Here is a 21,350-nt window from a genome sequence, read left to right on the forward strand (position 1 = left end):
TCTGAGAAAAATCAGAAAACCTCTTTTGTTTTCATAGCATTAGTAACACTATTATTTCTTACACATAAGCGTAAGGAATGAAATTTCCTCTTTTTTTAGAAGTATTTGAGTTTTTTAGAATTTCATATATATTTTTAATCTCTATAAGTCATTGGAGTCCCCCTTAATTTTTGAGACGTTATAGCAGATATAACCTTTATTCTGTTAATACAGTGGATTACACTGATTGGTTTTCATATGCTAAAGAAACTTTACATTCCTGAGCTATGGAATATCCATATCCTGGATATGATGTATTGTACTTTTTATAAGTACATAAAAGTACATAAAACTTGATTGGTCTAGCAATAATTTTCCTGTGGGTTTCTCAACATGAAAACTGGTGCCCTGAAGACCTCCTGCCTACATTGTTACCTGAAGGCTTCCTGTATGCACTGGTGCCAATTACCTGCATAGGTTCCTATATAGTTCACCTGTGGTCCAGAGACTTGCTTTCTGCTGGCCAGCAACCAGTTCCAGCCTGGGAACACCAGCAAACTTCACCTTCTGCACTGAGGTCTGCACCACAGTCTTGGGAAGGGGGCCTCTTTCCAAGTATGTCCTTCCATAAGGTACCAAGTGGAATTCTTCATAGGGCCCCATATGGAATTTCCTTTTATCTTATATTCATTTATTAAATCTTAATAATTCTTTACATGAAATTTCCCCTGTATGGTTTCTGTCTCCTGACTGGAGATAAAGAGGTCACTAGGTTTAGTCCACACTTAGGGGAAAGGATCACACAGAACATGAAACAGGAGCTGGGTGGCTCTGGGAGCTCCATCAGTCCCTGACTGTGGTCTGAGCCAAATGACGCTTCTAAGTAATAATGACAAGAGAGAGGGTTGTGCTTCCAAGATCAGGTTACAAAAGATTGTGACTTCTTTATAAAGCCCCTTTCCGGGGTCTCTCCCCCAGTCGCAGACTCTTCTGTTTGCTGCTTGGATGAACCAAACCACCATACTGATTGTGAGGGGCTCCAGTGGCAAGGAATTGAGGGCAACCTTCAACGGAAAAACCAAGGCCCTCATTCCAACAGCTGGAGAGGAAATGAATCCTGCCAACAATCCAGGGAGTGGGCCTGGCAACAGACACTTCCCCAGGTGAGCGGGGAGATGACTGAGGCCCCAGCCAACACCTGTGCAACCGGAAGCACAGGACCCATTGAAGTCACACGCAGATTCCTGACACACAAAAACTGTGGTATAGTAGATGCTATTGCGTTAAGCCACTAGGTTTGGGGGTAATTTGTTAGGTGACAATAGATAACCATACTAGATAACAGTATAATAGATAATACAATATAGATATAGATAATAGATAATACAAGAGTCGTTCCAATTTTCCTTTTGATTTTATATGTTTTGGAAATTGTACTTTGAAGGAATTTGTCCATTTTTAAGTTAAGACGGCCTAAGTCCAATTTATCGATTTCTTTCAGAGGTGGCCCAAGTGCACCAATTTATTTGCTCAAAAAATACGAAACAAAAAACATATGTCCACACAAAAATACGTATACAAATGTTTATAGCAGCTTTATTTGTAAGTCAAAAATTTCAAACAACCCAAATGTTCTTCAACGGGTGAATGTTTAACAAAATGGTACATTTGCTACTCAGCAATAAGAAGGAACAGACTTAATACATGTGACAATTTGGATGGATCTCAGGGGAATTAGGCTGAGGGAAAAAAGCCAATCTCAAAAGGTTACATCCTGTATAATTTCATTTGTACAACATGCTCAAAACGAAAAATTTATATAGAGAGAGGATAGATCAGGGGTTGCCAGGGATTAGGGATGAATGAGGATTAGGGAAGGGAAGGAAAGGAATGTAAAGGGGTAGCATGGGGGATTGTTGAGCAAAGATCCTTACTTTGTTGTTGTTGTCCTTCAGTTCTTTTAACTTGGGAGTAGTGGTGGTTCCACAAATCTGCATGTGCTAAGAGCTAGACACACACACACACACACACACACACGCAAATGAGTGCATGTGAAGCTGATGACATCGGAATGAAGTATGTGGATCTTTACAAATGTCAGTTCCCTGGTTTTGCTATTGTACTATAGTTATGAAAGGTGCTATCATTGGGGAAACTTGTGTGAAGGGTACATGGGTCATCTAGTATTTTTGCAACTTCCTGTGAATCTATATCTACTTCAGAATATAATTAAAAAAAAAAAAAAAGAACATTTGAACTCATGGTCTCTTGGGTTAAAACATCTAGTTTAAATAGGTACCCAGGCCCCACCATGGCTCTCCATCCAGTTTCCACAGAGGTTGACTTTTGAGTAAAGACCTTAAGAAAGGGAGTATCTCAGGGCGCCTGGGTGGCTCAGTGGGTTAAAGCCTCTGCCTTCAGTTCGGGGCATGATCTCAGGGTCCTGGGATTGAGCCCTGCATTGGGCTCTCTGCTTAGCAGGGAGCCTGCTTCCTCCTCTCTCTGTACCTGCCTCTCTGCCTACTTGTGATCTGTCAATAAATAAAACCTTAAAAAAATTAAAAAAAAAAAAAAACAAAAAAGAAAGGGAGAATCTCATCATGAAGATATCCACTGAGGGTGGGGAAGCATTTGTCCTTAGAGAATCAATCATAAGCAGAAAAGCCCTACGGTGGAACCATGCCTCGTGTGGTGAGCACCTAAGTGGCCAGTGCAGCTGCAGCATAGTGAGCAAAAAACCAGAGAAAAGAGGCCTTGTTTTTCACCCTGATGATGATGCCGCTCAAGGGTTTTGAGCACAAGAGTGAAATGGTCAGACTTCACAGTTTAAAGGGATCACGCTAGCTGCTGAACAGAGGAAACAGCAGAAGCAGAGAGAACAGGAGGTTCTTCAGGCTAATTCAGGTGACAGATCATTGTGGCTCAGACTTAAGTGGCGAGAAGGGGTCAAATTCGGAATGTATTTTGAAGCTAGAACTGGCAAGATTTGTTGCTGGACTAAGTGAGAGGGACAGTGATCCAGGGGAAAGTAACAGAAATGGCGGGGGCTGGGGAGAGTGGGGTGCAGACTGGAGGTTTGAAGACTGTAGGAATCCCAGAAACTCTGCCTTAGTCACGTTGAGTTTGAGAAGTTTATCAGGGATCCAGACAGGGATGTTTGGCAGCCTGCCCTACCTGAAACTGTCTACAGTCCTGAGAATGACCACTCCCACCTTACAAAATCCCATCAGTTAACTGTATTATATTCATTCTGGTTGTATGACTCATGATCTAAATTCACCTTTTATTTGTTTCTTGTCTATGCCTCCATCTATAAATGTCAGTTTCATGAAGTTAGGGACTAGTTCACTCCTGTATCCTTTAGGCCTGGTGTGTAGTAGATTCTCATTAAGGTATCTGCTGAATGTCTCTAAGAACCATACCAGCCTGAACATTTGACAGTGGATATTATTTAGGAACTTGGATAAGATAGGTCCCAAATCCATCTTCATCCATTACAGCAGTGGTTCCCAATTTTTTTGCACATTGGAAGCACTCGGGGACCTTTAAAGGGCAGATGCCTTGGTCCCACCCTGAGAGACGGAGAGATTGTGATTTAGTCTGTCGGTATGTTCTGGGCTTTGGGATTTTTTTTTCTAAGAGTTTATTTATTTGAGAAAGAGAGATAGCAAGAGAGGGAACACAAGCAGGGGGAGTGGAAGAGGGAGAAGCAGGCTTCCTGCTGAGCAAGAAGCCTGATTCAGTACTCGATCCCAGGACCCTGGGATCATGACCTGACCTGAAGGCAGACGCTTAATGACTGAGTCACCCAGGCATCCCTGGGCTTTGGGATTTTTTAAAAGATGCCCAGGTGATTGCAATGTGCAAATAAGTTTGGAACCACTGCACTGCGGAATTTTCAATTAAGGTTTTTCACTTCCTCTTTGTTAAAATGAATGCTAATTACGCCAATAGGTACAATAAAGGAAATAAAATCTTCCTGGACTTTCATCTCCTTAAGTTTCCTCTCCTTTGCCTGGATCCACTATCCCTGGTTCTTTCTCCTCCTCCTGATCTAAGTTGTCACTCCCCGGCTTACACAAGATTACACGTCTCACAAATACAGCACTCTTCTCAGCAATGAGGTCTGGGACTCTCAGCCAGATCTTATCTCCTGTAACGTGTAGATGTCCAATTATCTTTTCTCTACAACAAATCCTGTCAATTGCTCTCTCCTGCTTCTCAGATCCACCTCTCTTACCCTCCATCCTTGGTGGGCCATGCTCTGAACACTTCTTACCAAGACTGCTGACCTGGCTTCCCTGCCGGTCTACCTCTAGCTTCACCTCACTCTACTACTGAAGCGATCTTTTTAAAATCCCAGATTGTTCAGATCATCTAACTTCCAAGACTCCCTGTTTCTATTATGGTATTCAATGTCCTTCATAGAGATTCCTACCTACCTCATCTAGCCATGTGAATTCAGGCAAATTTGCGAAGGTGTCTGCCTTCGTTTTCTCATCTATAAAATGGTGACAGTAATGGTCGTAGATTTTAATGTACCTATAGAACTTAGAACTGTCTGGAACATGTTAAATGCTCTAAGAGCTAGTTACTCCTTAAACACTCCTTCCACTATAACATGGCTAAAACAGGTTCCAACCCCCACCATCACTACCTTTGGGAAGGTAGAACAGACTTGAGTCCTGAATTCGGACTCCACTACTTTCTAGCTAGGAGGTCTTGGGCAAGTTACTTAACATCTCAGATACAAAATTAGGGATCATAAGATCTACAGTGAAGGACTGTTAAGATACAGAATGGATTCTGTGAAGGTAAAGTAGGTGCTCAGGGTGTTTTCCCTCTCTCTTATTCAGCCTACAAAGTCTAGCCTGGGATCATTTCTCAAAGAATTCTCTCTCCTGGCTCACCCCCACTACCATCTGCCCCATAGTTTCCCTTCTGAAGTTTCCATACACCCTACCTTAGAACATCACTCCCTGAGCTGCAGATTCAGATTTGTCTTTCCCATTTTTCACACTATGAGCTTCCGGAGGAAGGCTTCATGTTTTATTGACCTTTAACGACCAGCACAGACTGGGGCTTACAATTATCAGCTGAGTGAATGAGTACAACTACTCAAGGCCAGTGAAAATGGTGTTTCGATGCACTCAGGCCATTATCTGTTCATATTCTGAGGTTCCACAGAAGTGTCTTTGTACTTCTATGACATATTAGTTATTTATGAATTTGTCCTATTTCATTCCTCCTCTAGAGTGTGATCTGCTAGTATTAGCTATGTCCTCATCTCCCATATAGAAAGTACTTTATCTGGGGACATCTGGGTGGCTCAGACGGTTAACCATTTGCCTTTGGCTCAGGTCATGATCCCAGGGTCCTGAGATCGAGCCTGCCTTGGGCTCCCTGCTTAGCCAAGAGTCGTCTTCTCCCTCTCCCTCTGCCACACCTCCTGCTTGTGCTCTCTCTCTCTCTCAAATGAATAAATAAAATGTCTAAAAAAATTTAAACAACAACAACAAAAAAAAAGTAAGTACTTTACCTGTATTGAATAATTGAATTGACTGACTGCATTGTAAAATACTTCAGTCTCCCTAGTCTATTCATTCTTTCAGATCCTTACCAGGCAATGTATGCATGAGGTAGGTGATTATTTATTTATTTAAAAGACTTTTTTTTTAAAAAGATTTTATTTATTTATTTGACACAGAGAGAGAGAGAGAGATCACAAGATCACAATGGCAGGCAGAGAGAGAGAGAGGGAAGCAGGTTCCCCACTGAGCAGAGAGCCCGACATGGGGCTTGATCCCAGGACCCTGAGATCATGACCTGAGATGAAGGCAGAGGCTTAACCCACTGAACCACCCAGGTGCTCCTATTTTAAAGATTTTTAATTTTAGGGGCACCTGGGTGGCTTAGTTGGGTAAGTATCCATCTGACTCTTGGTTTCAACTTAGGTCATGATCTCCTGGGTTGTGAGATGGGAGCCCTACATGGGGCTCCACGCCCAGTGCGGAGTCTGCTTGAGATTCTCTCCCCCTGCCCCAACCTCTCAAATAATACATCTCAAAAAGAAAAGAAAAGAAAAAAAAACTTTTAATTTTAAGTACAACCTCCCCCCTCCTGTGGGGCTTGAACTCACAACCCCAAGATCAAGAGTCCCATGCTCTATCGACTAAGCCAGCCAGGCACCCCAAGGCAGGTGATTATTTAAATCTCAAGGAGTATCCTGGTAGCTCATTTAAGCCAAACAGTATACCAAGGATATAACTATAACTAAAATGCACCATGAACTTAATATTGACACTAAAACAACTTTTAAGGTGGACAAATAATTTTATTTTGTGCATGCAAATACATGTCAAGTACTGCAAACTTTTTCCATCAATTTTCTCTCAAACACTGAAAATCATGATGCTCTATTCTGTGAACAGCCAAAGCTAATATCTCTTCACTTCAGTGCTACAGCAAAAACACACAGAATTCACTCTTTGCTATTCACTATCATCACAACCCTCATTGTTCCATCTCTGCCCTCCCCCCATATACAGGCCTTATAAATCCTAGCCTTCCCCCATTTAATCCTATTCCTATAGCACAAAGGGAAACATTACAATTTGGAAATTCAAATTGAAATAAATGGAATAGAATTTATTCCCATATATATTCCCCATTTCATTGTACAGAATTATTTTAAATTATAGTTTTAAATAGAAGCTGAGTATATGCCTTAAAAATGAGCATTAAATCCATCTTAGAGATGGTGCCTGCTTTTTACATGATGGGTGTACACCATCTTTAATTTCATTTACATTTCAATCGAACAATAGATTTGCAAAGAAAATGTCTAATACAGACGTAAAAATATTCACACTAGAGCTTCACAATCGGTTGTACAATTGACAAACAGGCCTCTTTTCCCAAACTTTCCAGCTAAGCAAATTTATAAAATGTAATCAATGCAACAAGAAAAACATTTCTCTTTCACTTCCAGGGAAAAGAATATGCAATAAACAGTATAAATGCAGACAGCAGTTGCTGCAAGCTAACCACGATACTCCCAAGTGGCTGTACAGTGGATATGTGCAGTACAAATAGAAGCCACATGTGTTGTATCACAACTACAGTATAATTGTTTGCCCAGCTAAGAGAATGCATGCACTTCCATGCCTTGGGTTATAAAGTGAGGCCTAATTCTCGACAGATTGATGGAATATATGCAAATGACCTTGGCTTTTGGCAGTACTAAGTGCAGCCAGTGTCTGTGTTCCACTGGTTTGAGGATATTTTTTGAATTTTTATTTAAAAAAAAAAAAAAGAAAAAAGTTGCCAATTTCAGATTGGGGGGAATAACTGCTCTTGGAGTAGAAATAAGACTCCACTCAAATGTGGGGTGTTCTGATCAGTGGCTTTGACTCCTTGTATTCCCTTGCCAGCAAAGGGATACAAAGGAACTGCTAGCTAGTATAAAGGAATAACTAGCAAATGTATCCAATTTATCCAGAAAATGGGATACTCCTTGAGCGAGTTCATTTGTGTTCTGCTTGCAGAAGGGGTTCTTATGAAGGAGTTACAGTAAGTGATCCCATCAACACTCTTCAATCACTAAAACACAAGGAAAGTTCTTCCAGGAAACTAATACATAGTTGCAATGCAACTTTTCCCTTTAACTGCTCAGTCACCAATAAGTGGTGACAGTCTGCTCAGAAAATGACACAAAGAAGCTAGGGAAGAAATACTCAGATTCAAAGTTGAAATCACATGCTGAATCTGATCATTACAATTCCATTCCTGTCAACTAGACAACATGGGCTTTAACATCTAAAATGCAAGAGCAAGCTAGATGGTTTTTAAAACAATGTTTTCAAATGTTTAAATGATCCCATTTTAAATTCCTAGAAATTGCTGTGCATCCTGTAATTTTCTCCAGGCAGTATATAAAATTGGGATGTGCTTTATATACTTAGAATCAACTCAAAATTTGAGTGAAAGTGACTAGATCCATACAAATGGGATATTTCAGTTCTCGTGTAGGACGTGAGGTTTCTTTTATCCTCTGTGAGAGTAAGTAACTTCTAGGAAAAAAATCAGTGCCACTGACCCAGTGAAGTACTACCTTCTCTTGCAGACTGTAACACACAAACTCCACCCATGACACTGGCTTATCAGATGGTACTGAAAGGAAGTCATGGCAGGAAAGGCAAGGGAATCTGCTCTGCTCAGGTGCCCACTAGATGAAATACATACATTACTTTTTCAGGTTTTAGAAAATGAACTGCACGCTACAGAAGAGAACTACTGAGGCTACATTCACAGAATCTGAACGAGGCCCAGAGCCTCCAGAGTGGGACTTAGAAATGGAAAAACAAAACCACGAAAAGTAAAACAAACACCCCACCACTTTCCCACTTTCCAGACCTCAGACTACTTTTTCCTAATTAGACCACAGGCACCATATTCAGTTTAATTACCAACATCACACCTTTCCTCTCCTATTGCCTTATATACTGATTCCAAATATTTGTACATCACAACATGTTGGTAAAGGGTCAAATGACAGGGAATGCACCCAATTTTAAAAAGTCATATCCTCCGTCTGATTTATAATTTTTTTCCTCCTCCATGACATCAGGGAGTAACTCTTTGAAGGATCAGAAAAATTGCTCTTTCTTCTAAAGGGGCAGAGAACCAATGTCTTTCCTTATATGAAACCACCGTGAGAAACAGAAGATGGCCACTACACAGATTAAGGATGCAATACAGAATAATCCCAACACAGAAACAATTCCTATGTTGTTAGTGAGAACGAGAGTAAGTTTTTAAGAACAGGGAGTTATTGTCTTATGGGATCACCTGCTGCAAGACAAGCATTATTTTAATATAAATGTTCTGAGACATACCAATAAGGTTGGCAGGTATATACATATACTGATGCAAATGTAATTTCACTGGACAAGTAGGCAAACACCTAAGCAGTTTATCCCAAACCCCTCCAGCAGAGCACAACCAAATTTCAAAATTTCAATTTTAAAATTAAAAAGATAAGGTTAAATACACAAGATCAATTTATGTAGTATATATTCACCCTCAGAACGTGCTGAAGATGTTTTGCGTAGTTCTGTTGCACAGAGGGTTCTTTCCCTGAGGGCACATAAGGAGCTCTCAAACTGTTAATAGGTCTCTATTTTGTAACAAAATAGCAATTTTAAAATCTTAAAAAAAAATACATTACCTTCAACATGGAAGATCTCACTATTTAAATATCCATGAAATAGACATACTGGTTTGCATATCCTTTTTGGAAATACAAACAGCAAATAAAGTACGTTGGAAGCATTTTAAATGTAATAAGCGCATATTTATAGAAGGGTTCTGATATAAATTATATAACAATCATGTTCTTGTAATATCCTAGGCTAATTTATAATGTCAGAAATAAGTTAATGTAACATGGTTTAAAACTCTTGTTCCTATTCATTTCAGGTTACAGAGCGAAATAAATAAAATGTCTTTGTAGGGATAGGGAGCACTGGCCATGGCAAAAAGGTACAGTACTAACCGAAGGAAACAAAGTCAAGGCTACTGTGCTGTTATGCTACAAACATCTTCATACATCTGAATATTAAATAAATGTGTAAGATCTTCCATACTGACACCAGAATATCAAAACTACCCCTTTGTTTCTCAGGTATATTTACAACTTATCAGTCACCTTATGAGCATGTTCATTAAGACAGGTTATCAAACACCAGTATTTACTCATTCTGATCAAGAAATTTCAGGGAAATGTCAACCCTCCCGCCCCTGGAAATGTGCACAAAACTTTTTATCAAAATCTTATCTGATACAATGCTGTGGTTTTGTAAAACAACTAAATAGCTCAGACGACCAATAACATGATCCTGTTTAAGCATCTTGCTAGCAGGAAAAGCCCTTACATACAGTACACCTGGTGAAAGATCAGCTTGGCTTAAAATATTCCAGTACAATTTTCAGAGTAAACAACTTCACAGAAGTTAATTAAAAAAATAATAAAAGTCAAACTAATCTCAAAGAAACCGGGGGGGAAAACAAAGAGACAAACTATAGGTAAGATCACCAGTAAGGAATGCCCGGCTTTTGTTTCCAAATGTTGACTGAAATTTAGGTTTCAGTAATATACCTCCCAAAAATCTGGGGCATGGCTGGTTGAACATACTGCATACTTCCAGATGCCAGGTCCAAACACTTTTCAGTCACATTTAGCAGGGCAGAAATTATTTGTGTTTTTAAGTATGAATAAAGGTTAGCCAATGTTCTATTATTACATGGTTCAAAGTCTTATTAACCTAACAGTCAGAAAATAAGGAAAATTAAACCCCAACGTGAAGTAACAATAAACAATATTTAACTAAGATATTGCAATGAACATCCAAATTAATTAGTTTAAATTAAAAAAAAAACAGCAATACCATCTTGTTAGTCAGTGCAAACGCTACATACAGGGTTTTCTCAAGAAAGCTGAAAGCACCTGATTCTTTTGCCAAGTCATCAGATTCAATAATGTACAGGCTTAAATCTGCATTTTAAAAAACTGCCGTTACATTAGTGCATAATTTATCAAAATTGTAAAAACGATTCTGCATAACTTAGGAGAATTTAATATCTAGTACATCAGCTGAAAGACTTAGGCACTTGGTTATATATTTAATTACTTACTTCAACAAGTAGCCTGTGTATAAATATTAACAAAGCAGAAACTATTCCTGAAAAATGGAAAATTAAAAAAAATTTCAATGCTACAGATAAAAGCACTGCACCACACTCCTACATATAATGCAGTAAAGAAAGCTAGTATATAACCCTGTAAAATTCTATGGTAAGAACGTCTAACTCCACTCTTCAAAGTAAAAAAAAAAAAAAGAAAGAAAAGAAAGAAAGGAAGGAAGAAGAAAGAAAGAGAGAGAGAGAAAAAGAAAAATCCATGCAAAGTCCCATGAAAAAGATAAAGCAGCTGGAATGAGATGGAAATTTCTCTCAGCAAAACATAAAATAGAAATAAATAAGTTAATTAAGTCTACTTTCACTAGATGTATCATTGTAGGATCCTGCTAGTTTAATAACTGAGTTGTTAATTTTCTATAGAAGCCATTTAAAATAGGAAATGGCTCAGTTACTGCACCGGATTGCTACAAACTCATAAAAAGCTGCTTGAAGCTTAAGTTAAATGTCCAAATTCCAATCACTTCTGGAAAGTGAACGTGTTACCCTAGTAAAGTAAATTTTCTTTTTTTTTCATAATGCTAATGCAAGAGGGCTTGAAGTATCAAAGAGTCCACAGGAAATGGATGCCCCCAGTAATATCTTTTTTTAAAAAAAATATACATTATATAATATATATTATATATATAAAAAGCTAGTGTAAATGCTTCCATGGTATGGTCACAAATTTGAAAGATGAACCTCCTTTCAGCTGTTAACCATCTTCCCATTTGCAACAGGTTTTAAAAAGTCGTTTTTATCTTCAGACATAACATGAGTTTTCAGAATGAGGTTGCCAACACTGACAGACGTGGTGATGGGGAGGCAACTTGCATTGCTAATGGGCACTGGGAGTGGCTGGCTAAAGCAAGAAGTTACCGGCAGAATTGTTTTTTGCTCCTCCCTGGGAGAAAATAAATGACATTGAAAACAAATTAGCTTTAAGTGAAAACTTGAAGAATAACCATACATGCTTAATACAAGTTGTAATAAACCTTAAGAGCTCCTAGGAAAGGCAGGTCTTTATCACTAAAAAGGATCAGCGCTCACTAAAAAAAGTCCCATTTTCCAAAAATCGTATTGAAGAAATTAAAATACTGGTTAATTTAAGGCCAACACACTATTAAGTTCAAGACTAACCCATATTTCTTGGCAGTAATTATATAAAATGGTAATATTAAACCCAAGAATATCTTAACATAATTTTTAAAAAGGGAAATCCTACATCTAGGTTTTAATTCTCCATTTTGCCATCTGGAAGACTGCATACCAGACTGAGAAAGTAAGGCCTGATGTTGGAGCACAGGGACAAACTTTAACCGAACAAAAATCAAGTTTCAGGCGACTTAAATGGGCTACTTTGTTAATTCAAATTTACCTCTTCTCTCCTAAAAATCCAGACTGACCCAGTCATTGTCCTATTACATAGGGTCTTCCCCTCATACGATAAAGCCCAAAATGCATTTAATACTGTATCTGTTTTTCTTTCAATATTCACAGCCTATGTCCATTGGTGAGGAATTATCTGTCTAACACTCACAGAATCACATGGTCTTCACCTAAACTCTGTCTCTTCTGCTCCAGCGGCTCCTTTTGGTGCTGCTGGACTGGATGCCCATTTTCCACTGCTGTTCCATTCAGCAACTGATCATTTTGAGAACTGATACCAAGCTGTATGTCCAGGATCTCCTAAGGAAATAAAACATTAATCCTTCACTATGAAGGCACTTTGTACTTTCATTTCCAATGGAATACAGCCTCCTCAATATATAATTGTGGTACTTACTTCAATTTGTTCAGCCTGTCCATCAGGTTCATCAGTATCAAGTGCCGAAAGCTCTAACTCAATATCCCTATCAGGCTTAGTATCGCTTGTATCTTCTGTATAATCACTCTGTAATTAAAAAAAATGATGACTTTATACCTGTGGAAGCTGGGGGTTCCCTTTTAGATTAAAATAGGAATCCCAAAGATTGAAATAATTGATTGAATAATAAAATAATCTGGTACTACAATTTTATTTCTATTCTGAGTTTTTAAAGCAATAATCCACCAGAAAAAGGCACACTAACATGTACTAAGTAATGGCAGAAACCAACACAACAGCAAAAAGCCAATATATTAAGTATGAAGGTGGGAGGTTCGGTTTCTTTACCTCTCCATTTCTCAGTTCAATTTCCTTGCTTAGAAGATTTAAGCTAAGGTGACGGCCTTCATCCAGGGAATTCCACTTCTGTTGCATGGCCAGAGCATTGGCCTCCCTCTGAAGAAGCAGTGAGTTACTCTTGGCCTACAGTAAAGAAAAAAAATAAAATTAGCTTCCAACCACCATTTTATTTTTTAAAAACTCAAAGCTGAGCAACACAGAGCCTACCTGCTGAAGTTCAATGCTCAAAAGGTCTCCAGTACTGGAATGCTTTCGATGACCAGATAAATCGGTAACAATGAATCTGTCCCTTTAAAGAGAAACACGTTTACAGTTATAAAAAAGAAACTGATGAAGCAACTAAAGCCATATGGCCATATGCCATGCATGTTTTCAGTAATGGATCAACCCTGAGAGTTTCAGTTGTCATTCCAAATGTAAATTATTTTTTTCAGAAATTTGTTATATAGCTAAAATCATCAGAGCATACTTCATGAATAATTGGGGAGGTAGGAACTATACTCTGAGGAGAACATACAGTCTGAGAAGAGAATCCAGGAGAATTAAGAGTAACTAATTACCGTTCAATATAGTGTGCTGATGATGTGGCCTCATTACCATATGAACTCCACCTTGAATCAACAGCATTGACATAAGGAACATAATCTACAGAAATGCAGAAAAAAACAATGATCACAAAAGTGAAAAATTAGTATAAAAATATGAACATATATTTTTAAGAAAAGATCCCTATTTTAGGGGCGCCTGGATGGCTCAGCTGTTAAGCATCTGCCTTTGGCTCAGGTTATGATCCTAGGGTCCTAGGATGGAGCCCCACATCGGGCTCTTTGCCCAGCAAGAAGCCTGCTTCTCCCTCTCCCTGCTCATGTTCCTGCTCTCACTCTTTCTCTCTGTGTCAAATAAATAAAATCTTAAAAAAAAACCACCCTATTTTATCCAGCCAGCCATGTTCTCCAGGCTAAACGCTTTAAATCTGAGCTTCCTGTGATTATTAATGGAAGGAAATGTTCGGTACCTCACAAAATGAGGTTTAAAAAGCACAGTGTTAGAACATATCAGTATTAGTAAGGGGGATTACCTGATACACTGATAGGCTTAGTGGCACTTCCTTGGGAAGCAGTGGCCTGGACAGGATCTGTGGTATGATAACCTGTACGTGAAGATCTGGAAATTGCACCCCATTTTGAGATGATAGGTCCATCACTAAATGGAATTATTGGGTCTTCTTCTTTTGTCCTTCTCTGGGTTTCAAATAAATGCACTCTTCTCTTAACATCTCCACTGTCCAGGTCCTACATAAACCAAAGAAAATCAATAAAGGGACTGCTAGCAATTATTTCAGTTAGTAATATAGATATAGGCTTTCAAAAGACATGTAATTAAGTTTTCTGGTAAATTTAACACTAGCTATAGATGTCAGTGGTAGTCCAACATCTATTTTAAACAACTGAACTATGCTCAAATAATTTAAACATCAAATGCAATTTATCTCAGACTTACCTAAATGTAACTCTGCTACTTAGGAGTTATATAGCAACAATATGAAGATGAAAGCACTCAATCACTCTAAAACTTGAGTCAACATGCATGATATCCTCCTGCCCCCCACAAATCATACCATTAATACAGCATTTGAATTAGCAATTACATCTCTGGGCTCTGAATCGATGGCATTTATACAGGAGCCTATGGTGCCACAAGACCAGGGAGAATAGTGAGAAAGATGATCTTCTTCAAATTTTGTACCACTCACACTCTCAGAGAACTGATTAAAAAAAAAAAAAAAAAAGGCATAGTTAATTAGTATAAATCTTAAACTTACAAACATGTAACTCATACAAAGTAACAATTATAGAATATACAGGACTTCACAGTGAACAATTAAACCTTCAATAATTAATATAAAAAACTGTCATAAGTAACAAGTAGTATCTATACTCTTTGTGTTTACATTATTCATTAGAAGAAAAGAGAATGAATTCTCTTTTTACTGTGTCCTTTCAGTACTCATAAGAAACCTCTGACTGCTACTGTCAAAACCAATCAACAAAAAATTACAGCATGACTCAAACGTAGACCAGGTGCTCCAAAAACTGAAAAAAGCAAAAGAAAACACATACACAAACCACAGCCTGTAGTACCAGTTTATCATTCTCCTGAGAAGAGACCAATATTAAAAATATGGGAATATAACTGATGAACCATGCAGGATTAAATTTAAAAAAACCCAAAAACCTCAAAGGCAGCTCTTTGGAATTAGAAGAAAAAGTGGGCAAATTTTAAAGGGACTGTCAGAATTATTATAGGATCAAAATATTAAAGTTGTAATAATCACTAAATCTAGTTTACTGATTGTACAGATACAGAAAGCCAAGGCCAAAAAAGGTTAAATTACTTATCTGAAGTCATACTGCTGGGAAGCAGCGGAGCTGAGTGTCAACAAAATACTTTTTTTTTCTCAAAGTAATCTCTACCCCCAATGTGGGGCTTGAACTCACGACCCCAAGATCAAGAGTCATAGGCTCTACAGCCAGGCTCCTCAGGGAAATACTTATTTCTTAAAGCATAATATAAAAAAGTGTAAATATATTTTTGTATGAAGCAAGTGGCAACTTTATTACACTGCTGTCAAGATGTTCAGCTGCTTTGAAGAAGTCTAAGTTTTTTTCAAAGATTTTTTTAAAAATTTATTTACTGGAGAGAAAGAACAGTGGGGGGGGGAGGGGAAGGACAGACAGAGAAACAGACTTCCCACTGAGCAGAGAGCCCAATAAGGGGCTCGCCCCCAGAACCTTGAGATCATGACCTGAGCCGAAGGTAGATGCTTAACCAACCGAGCAATCCAGGCACCCTAAAAAAAGTCTAACTTTGATGAGAAATTTGGATCTAGTTTAAAAATTCAATGTTTTATTGAAATATTTATGGACAAGAAAATATGATGTCTAGGATTACTTCAAAATAACCCAGAGGGAAGAAGGGATACAAATGAAACAAGACTGGCTGAGTATATAATTAGCGGTGATGGGTACATGGGGTTTATTATCTACTATCCTCTCTATTTTTTACGCATTTGAAATTTTTCACAGTAAAATTTTAAAGAGTTTTTTATATGAGAGCCTATAGAAATGGGAAATAAACCCAACTAGAGAAATATCAAAAAGTAATGGTTTGTTCTACATATAGAAGTACTGAAAACCACAGGGCACACTGAATTGATCCTAGTACAAAAACTTGTTTTGTGAGAAGAACAACAGTTAACAGTGATGTAAAACTGTACAAATAAAACAGTAGGCATTTCTGCACCTTTTGTAAAGTAGGGAAGAAATGCTTCTGCTAGACTAGGACTTCAATCCCAGCTACTTACAGGATGAATTTACTTCCTGGACAAATTAATTTCTCTGAATAAGATTCCTTAAAAAAATACAGATTTAATACCTGCCCCCTAAGATTTTTGTGAGAATTAAATAAACATTATGTAAATGCTTAGTACAGTGCCTGGCACAAGTAGGTGCTCAATAAATGGCAGATATAAATCTTATTAAATTAAAACCAGAAAAATAATAAGAACTACACTGCTGGGAAGACTTTCAGTTCTTGGTGGGAAGAGGACTGTGACTTCACGGTCTCTGGAGTCTGCCAATGCCTAACTGCAGGGCTCACTACATACTCAGTGTTCACAGAACTAAGCAGACTCAACTGTACACCAAACCACTACAAAATGGCCACCACAGCTAAGACTGGTTTGAAGGAGTGCCCTGAGGTCAGGTGTCTGATCTGTCCTTGCAACGTCAAGTGATTAAGACCTTTCTTACATCAGTGCGAAAGTCTACACTGAATAGAGGAGAAGGTGGTGTTGGTGACTGTGTTGCCACAGGAAGAGTTGGAGAGACAAGAGCTGCTTTCTGAGTGTGGTACTGTGCCCACTGCTCTGGCTTTCTTCTTATCTGCTCCTCGCAACTGGTCTTCAAATGACCACAAGGTTCCTAAGGGGGGATAAAAGAAACAATCTTAATCATCTAGGGAGCAGTAAATAAATGTAACTATGCTGTGTGGAAATAATGTTAACAGTTTATTATATCATCGGGACCAAAAAAAAAAAAAAAAAAAAGATACCGTAAGGAAGTCACCTTAGTCTGTTCACACATTTAAAGGAAAGGGTTAATACTGAGTCCAGTGATGTTAAAAATAGTATCTGAGCACTCAGTTTTTCTGGTTTAGGGAAGTCATTTCTAAGTGCATGGGATACTGAAAATAGGCCCTGACCTTCTATTCTGGAGAGTTCTTTTTACTTTCCCATCATAGGATAGTTTCCTATCCAAGCATAACATTTATTGAGCATTAATATGTATCAGGTCCAGTTCTAAGGGCTTTGTTTTTCTGATTTAATCCTCACAACAGCCTTATGAGGTAGGTACTACTATCCCTGCTACCAAATGTGAGAAACCTGATGCAGAGAAGTCAAGCAACTTCTGTAAGTCACACAGTTCCTAAGTGGAGGAGCCAGAAACCTATACCTGGGTGGTATGACACCAAGTGTGACAGCAGGCTCTTACCCACTACGCTACAGTAGCACTCTCCTATTTCCATCATCACTTACCCTTGGTAAAGGCACATTTGTCCTTGGCTCACTTGGTGGCTGACAAGCCACGGAATAATACCCATCTAATGAGTTATATCTTTCTCGCAAAGATGTCTGATAAACAGACGAGTGCATCACATCCATTGGAGGTAAAGAATTGCTTCTAATAATGTCATCTCGTTGGTACATAGGTGGGCGCCAGATGCGCCTGCTGTCGTACACAGGAGCATACATTCCAGAAGGTACTGGGGGAACTGGTCCATATGGCTGCGGAGGAGGCGGCTGGTAAGGAGAAGAACTCATTCGATCTCGAGGGGAAAATGTACTGTAATGATCAGCATATGGCATAGAAGCAGGTGGGAGGGAGGACTCTGGAACATTACTGGACCTCACAAAGCGAGGAACACAGGGAGCCACACCAGCTGGTACCGTTGGAGGTGGTGGGTAGTACCCTTGAAAATCAGAAAAGAGGAATATTTAACGTAATCTTAGTAAAATCCAACATTTTACAAAGGTTTAAGTCTAAAGTAGCTTTGTGAGAAAAGAAAGTAAGTTCTGAACCTTACTTAATTACCCCTTAATCAAGACACTACTACATGAAAATTCACTGAAGTTCACTATTTTGTTAAACTGCTCCTCAAAAACCCAAGACAGAGCTATTAATAGAAGGCTGGTAAACTTCCTTCTAGGGCATCTATTGCCGCAGGTATTGGATTAAGTAGTTAGTTACATTATTGACTCATTACTTTAGGGGAGCAGAGATTAAAGACCTTTCAAAATCTGCGTTAAGTTGTGCACTGTCTTTCCAAAATTATACCTAAGTATATATAAACCAAACATTCTACAAACTATTTAAAAGGATTCACAAAACTCCCTGAAGTCCATTCATGGACCCTAAATCTGATGCATGAGAAGGATAATCTTAAAACTTTTGGCATGTAGAATATCGATTTTTAGGGCAGAAAGAAAACTTAGTCCAAAGGATTATTTCCTTTTCTTTCTTTCTTTCTTTTTTTTTTTTTAAGTAGGCTCCATACCTAGCATGGAGCCCAACACAGGGCTTGAACTCATGACCCTGAGATCAAGACCTGAGCTGAGATCAAAAGCCAGATGTTTAGCCAACTGAGCCACCCAGCACCCCAATTAATTTCTTAATGTACATATTCTAGGTAAGTGATTCACTTGCTTATCTAAGGACAACACATGTTATACTATAGTTTCTTTTTTTTTTCTTAAAACTATCTAAAGTTACTTACCTGTCTGTGGGTACTGTGGGACTTCAAAGGGTATCTGAGTCCTTGGATCTTGAAAATACTGAATGTTTTCAGAATGCTGAGGATATACTGGTACTCTAGTTATAAATGGGCTGGATTTTGGAGGCACAGAATTCAGCTCTGTTCCAACATTAGAAGGCCCAGCTGAGGTAGCCGCTACATTACTTACAGGAGTCTTGGGTGGAGAGCCAATTTTACTGGAGAGATAATTTATCAAGAACAAAGAATAAATCACTGTCTGTAACTACTGTCTTCCTCAGTAGGAATTTTTCATAAAATTATATAATGAAACCAATAATAGGAAAAACTTTAGATACTTCCATAGTGAAGAATTAGGCAATGAATTTCATTGCCACCTTCCACTGCTCATTCATAGAATCATAGTAACAGCTCTCATATTCTGAGAAAGGCAAAAAGAAATGCAAACATATCTCAGGCACTAAAGTGACCCATCAATCCCCTTTTACTCATTCTTAAACAATGGATTTTTTCCTAGAGGAAATTAAAAAAAAAAAATTACTGTTCAAGAAGTTCTCAACAGGAATGATATAGTTAATCCTTGAACAACACAGGTTTGAAATGCACAGGTCCATTTACATACAGATCTTTTTCAATTAATGCAGTCCTGTAAATGTACTTTCTTTATGTTCTCTCTCTCTCTCTCTTTTTTTTTTTTTACTTTTTTTTTAAGTTAACTCCACCCTCAATATGAAGTTCGAATTCTTGACCCCAGATCAAGAGGTGCAGCTTTTACTGACTGAGCCAGCCAGCCAGGCAGCTCTCCCTATGTTTTTTCTTTCCTTCCTTCCTTCCTTTTTCTTTTCTTTTCTTTTTTTTTTTTTTTTAAGATTTTTTAATTTATTTGACAGAAAGAGACCGACCGACCATGAGCACAAGCTGGGGGAGTTGCAGGCAGAGGGAGAAGCAGGCTCCTTGATGAGCAGGGAGCCCAATGCAGGGCTCAATCCCAGGACCCCAAGATCATGACCTGAGCCGAAGGCAGATACTTAAGCCACCCAGGGATCCCTCCTTATGTTTTCTGAATGACATTCCCTTTTCTCTGGCTAACTTTAGAGAAAGAATACAGTATATAGTACCTATAACCTACTAAATCTATGTTGATTGATTATATGTCATCAATAAGGCCTCTAGCTAAGAGTAGGCTATTAATATAGTTACATTTTTGGTAAATCAAAACTTGTACTCAGAGTTTGGACTACACAGGGGTTGCCACCTCCAACCCCTATGTTGTTCAAGGGCCCACTGTAGTCCACCAGAATTCTCTGGGACAAAGAAGACAGACATATGAAACAAAGGTTGTTCTATTAAGAGCTAGGTAGACATTCTGAAATGTAAACTCCCCAAGAAGAGGCCATTTTTTCCTTTGGCAGGGAGGGGCAGAGAGAGAGAGAGAATCTCAAGCAGGCGCCAAACCCAGCATGGAGCCTGACATGGCGCTCAATCTCACAACCCTGAGCTTGAGACCTGAGTCAAAATCAAGAGTTGGATGCCTAACCAACTGAGCCACCAGAGGCCCCATTTTTGTCCATTTTGTTAACTGTTATCTCTCCAGAGTTTTGTTAACTGTTATATTTAGAAGAATTCCTGGCACCCAGTAGTTACTCAGTAATATCTCTTAAACAAATGAAATAGTTCCTGCCACATAGTAGGTAGTCAGTAAGTAACTAGTGGGTGATCAAAATGCCAATATATGGTTACCCATAAACTGAATAAATAAGCTTATTATTATTATTTTTTTAACAAAGGATTTTCTTTGTTGAGTCACCAAGCAATCAGCCCCAGCGGATCTCATCATGGCTTTCTTAGGTCCTATTAAGAAGTCCAACGTAAAAAAAAAAGAAGTCCAACGTTAGGGCACCTGGATGGGTCAGTTGGTTAAGCATCTGTCTTCAGCTCAGGTCATGATCCCAGAGTCCTGGGATCGATCAAGGTCTGCATTGGGCTCCCTGCTCAGTGGGAAGTCTGCTTTTACCCTCTCCCTCTGCCCCTTCCCCTGCTTGTGTGCTCTCTCTCTCTCAAATAAATAAAAATCTTTAAAAGAAGAAAAAAAAGTCCAACTTTAGCAGAGGTTAGATATGTGGTAGCTCCAGAAAATGTACTTGTTAATGATGTAGGAATTCAGTATGCTGCATCCCAAGGAGATTAGAGGGTTTTTCTCAAACTAGAGAAACCCTTTTAAAGCTAGAATATAAACAAGGAGTATGGGCTGCCTTTTAGTCTAACACAGCAGATTAGTCTAGCAGATGTTTACTTCTATGTGTAAAATGAAGATAACTACAGAACTGTTGGAGAATAATAGTAGATACAAATTTACTGACTTACAGTTTAAAGATATTTTAGGGCTATGCTTATTCTTTGCAGTTAAATAAAGGCAACAGGAAAATGATTAGGATTTCCTTATAGCAGTTATACACTAACTCCTATTGAGCAATTACTGAACGCATTCCAGGCACTATGCAATGAGCTTAACACAGGGTATCTGGTCCTTCCATATCAAAATGTTATACACGGGACACCTGGGTGGCTCAGTTGGTTAAGCCTCTGTTTTTGGCTCGGGTCATGGTCCTACAGTCCTGGGATCGAGTCCCACATC

General features: G+C 38.7%; 1 protein-coding gene across 5 annotated transcripts in view; it reads right to left on the reverse strand.

Moving 5' to 3' along the window:
• Positions 1–6,292: 6,292 nt before the first annotated feature.
• RC3H2 (ring finger and CCCH-type domains 2) overlaps positions 6,293–21,350 on the reverse strand; it is a 53,480-nt gene continuing 38,422 nt past the window's right edge. For 2 of the 5 annotated variants that reach the window (XM_013058781.2, XM_045082361.1), the window contains 11 exons: positions 18,719–18,933; positions 17,481–17,914; positions 16,696–16,866; positions 14,502–14,648; positions 13,962–14,175; positions 13,444–13,528; positions 13,091–13,172; positions 12,872–13,006; positions 12,503–12,610; positions 12,257–12,405; positions 6,293–11,620 (listed from right to left, as the gene is read on the reverse strand). In XM_013058781.2, coding sequence (XP_012914235.1) covers positions 11,425–11,620; positions 12,257–12,405; positions 12,503–12,610; positions 12,872–13,006; positions 13,091–13,172; positions 13,444–13,528; positions 13,962–14,175; positions 14,502–14,648; positions 16,696–16,866; positions 17,481–17,914; positions 18,719–18,933 — 1,936 coding nt within the window. In that variant the 3' untranslated portion in view covers positions 6,293–11,424. The remainder of the gene's footprint in view (positions 11,621–12,256; positions 12,406–12,502; positions 12,611–12,871; positions 13,007–13,090; positions 13,173–13,443; positions 13,529–13,961; positions 14,176–14,501; positions 14,649–16,695; positions 16,867–17,480; positions 17,915–18,718; positions 18,934–21,350) is intronic. The other 3 variants (XM_013058782.2, XM_013058784.2, XM_013058783.2) reach the window with 3 other exon arrangements.

Source organism: Mustela putorius, unplaced genomic scaffold (assembly GCF_011764305.1).
Source record: "Mustela putorius furo isolate JIRA1106 unplaced genomic scaffold, ASM1176430v1.1 tig00000596_pilon_pilon_pilon, whole genome shotgun sequence".
NCBI classification, from domain to species: Eukaryota; Metazoa; Chordata; class Mammalia; order Carnivora; family Mustelidae; genus Mustela; species Mustela putorius.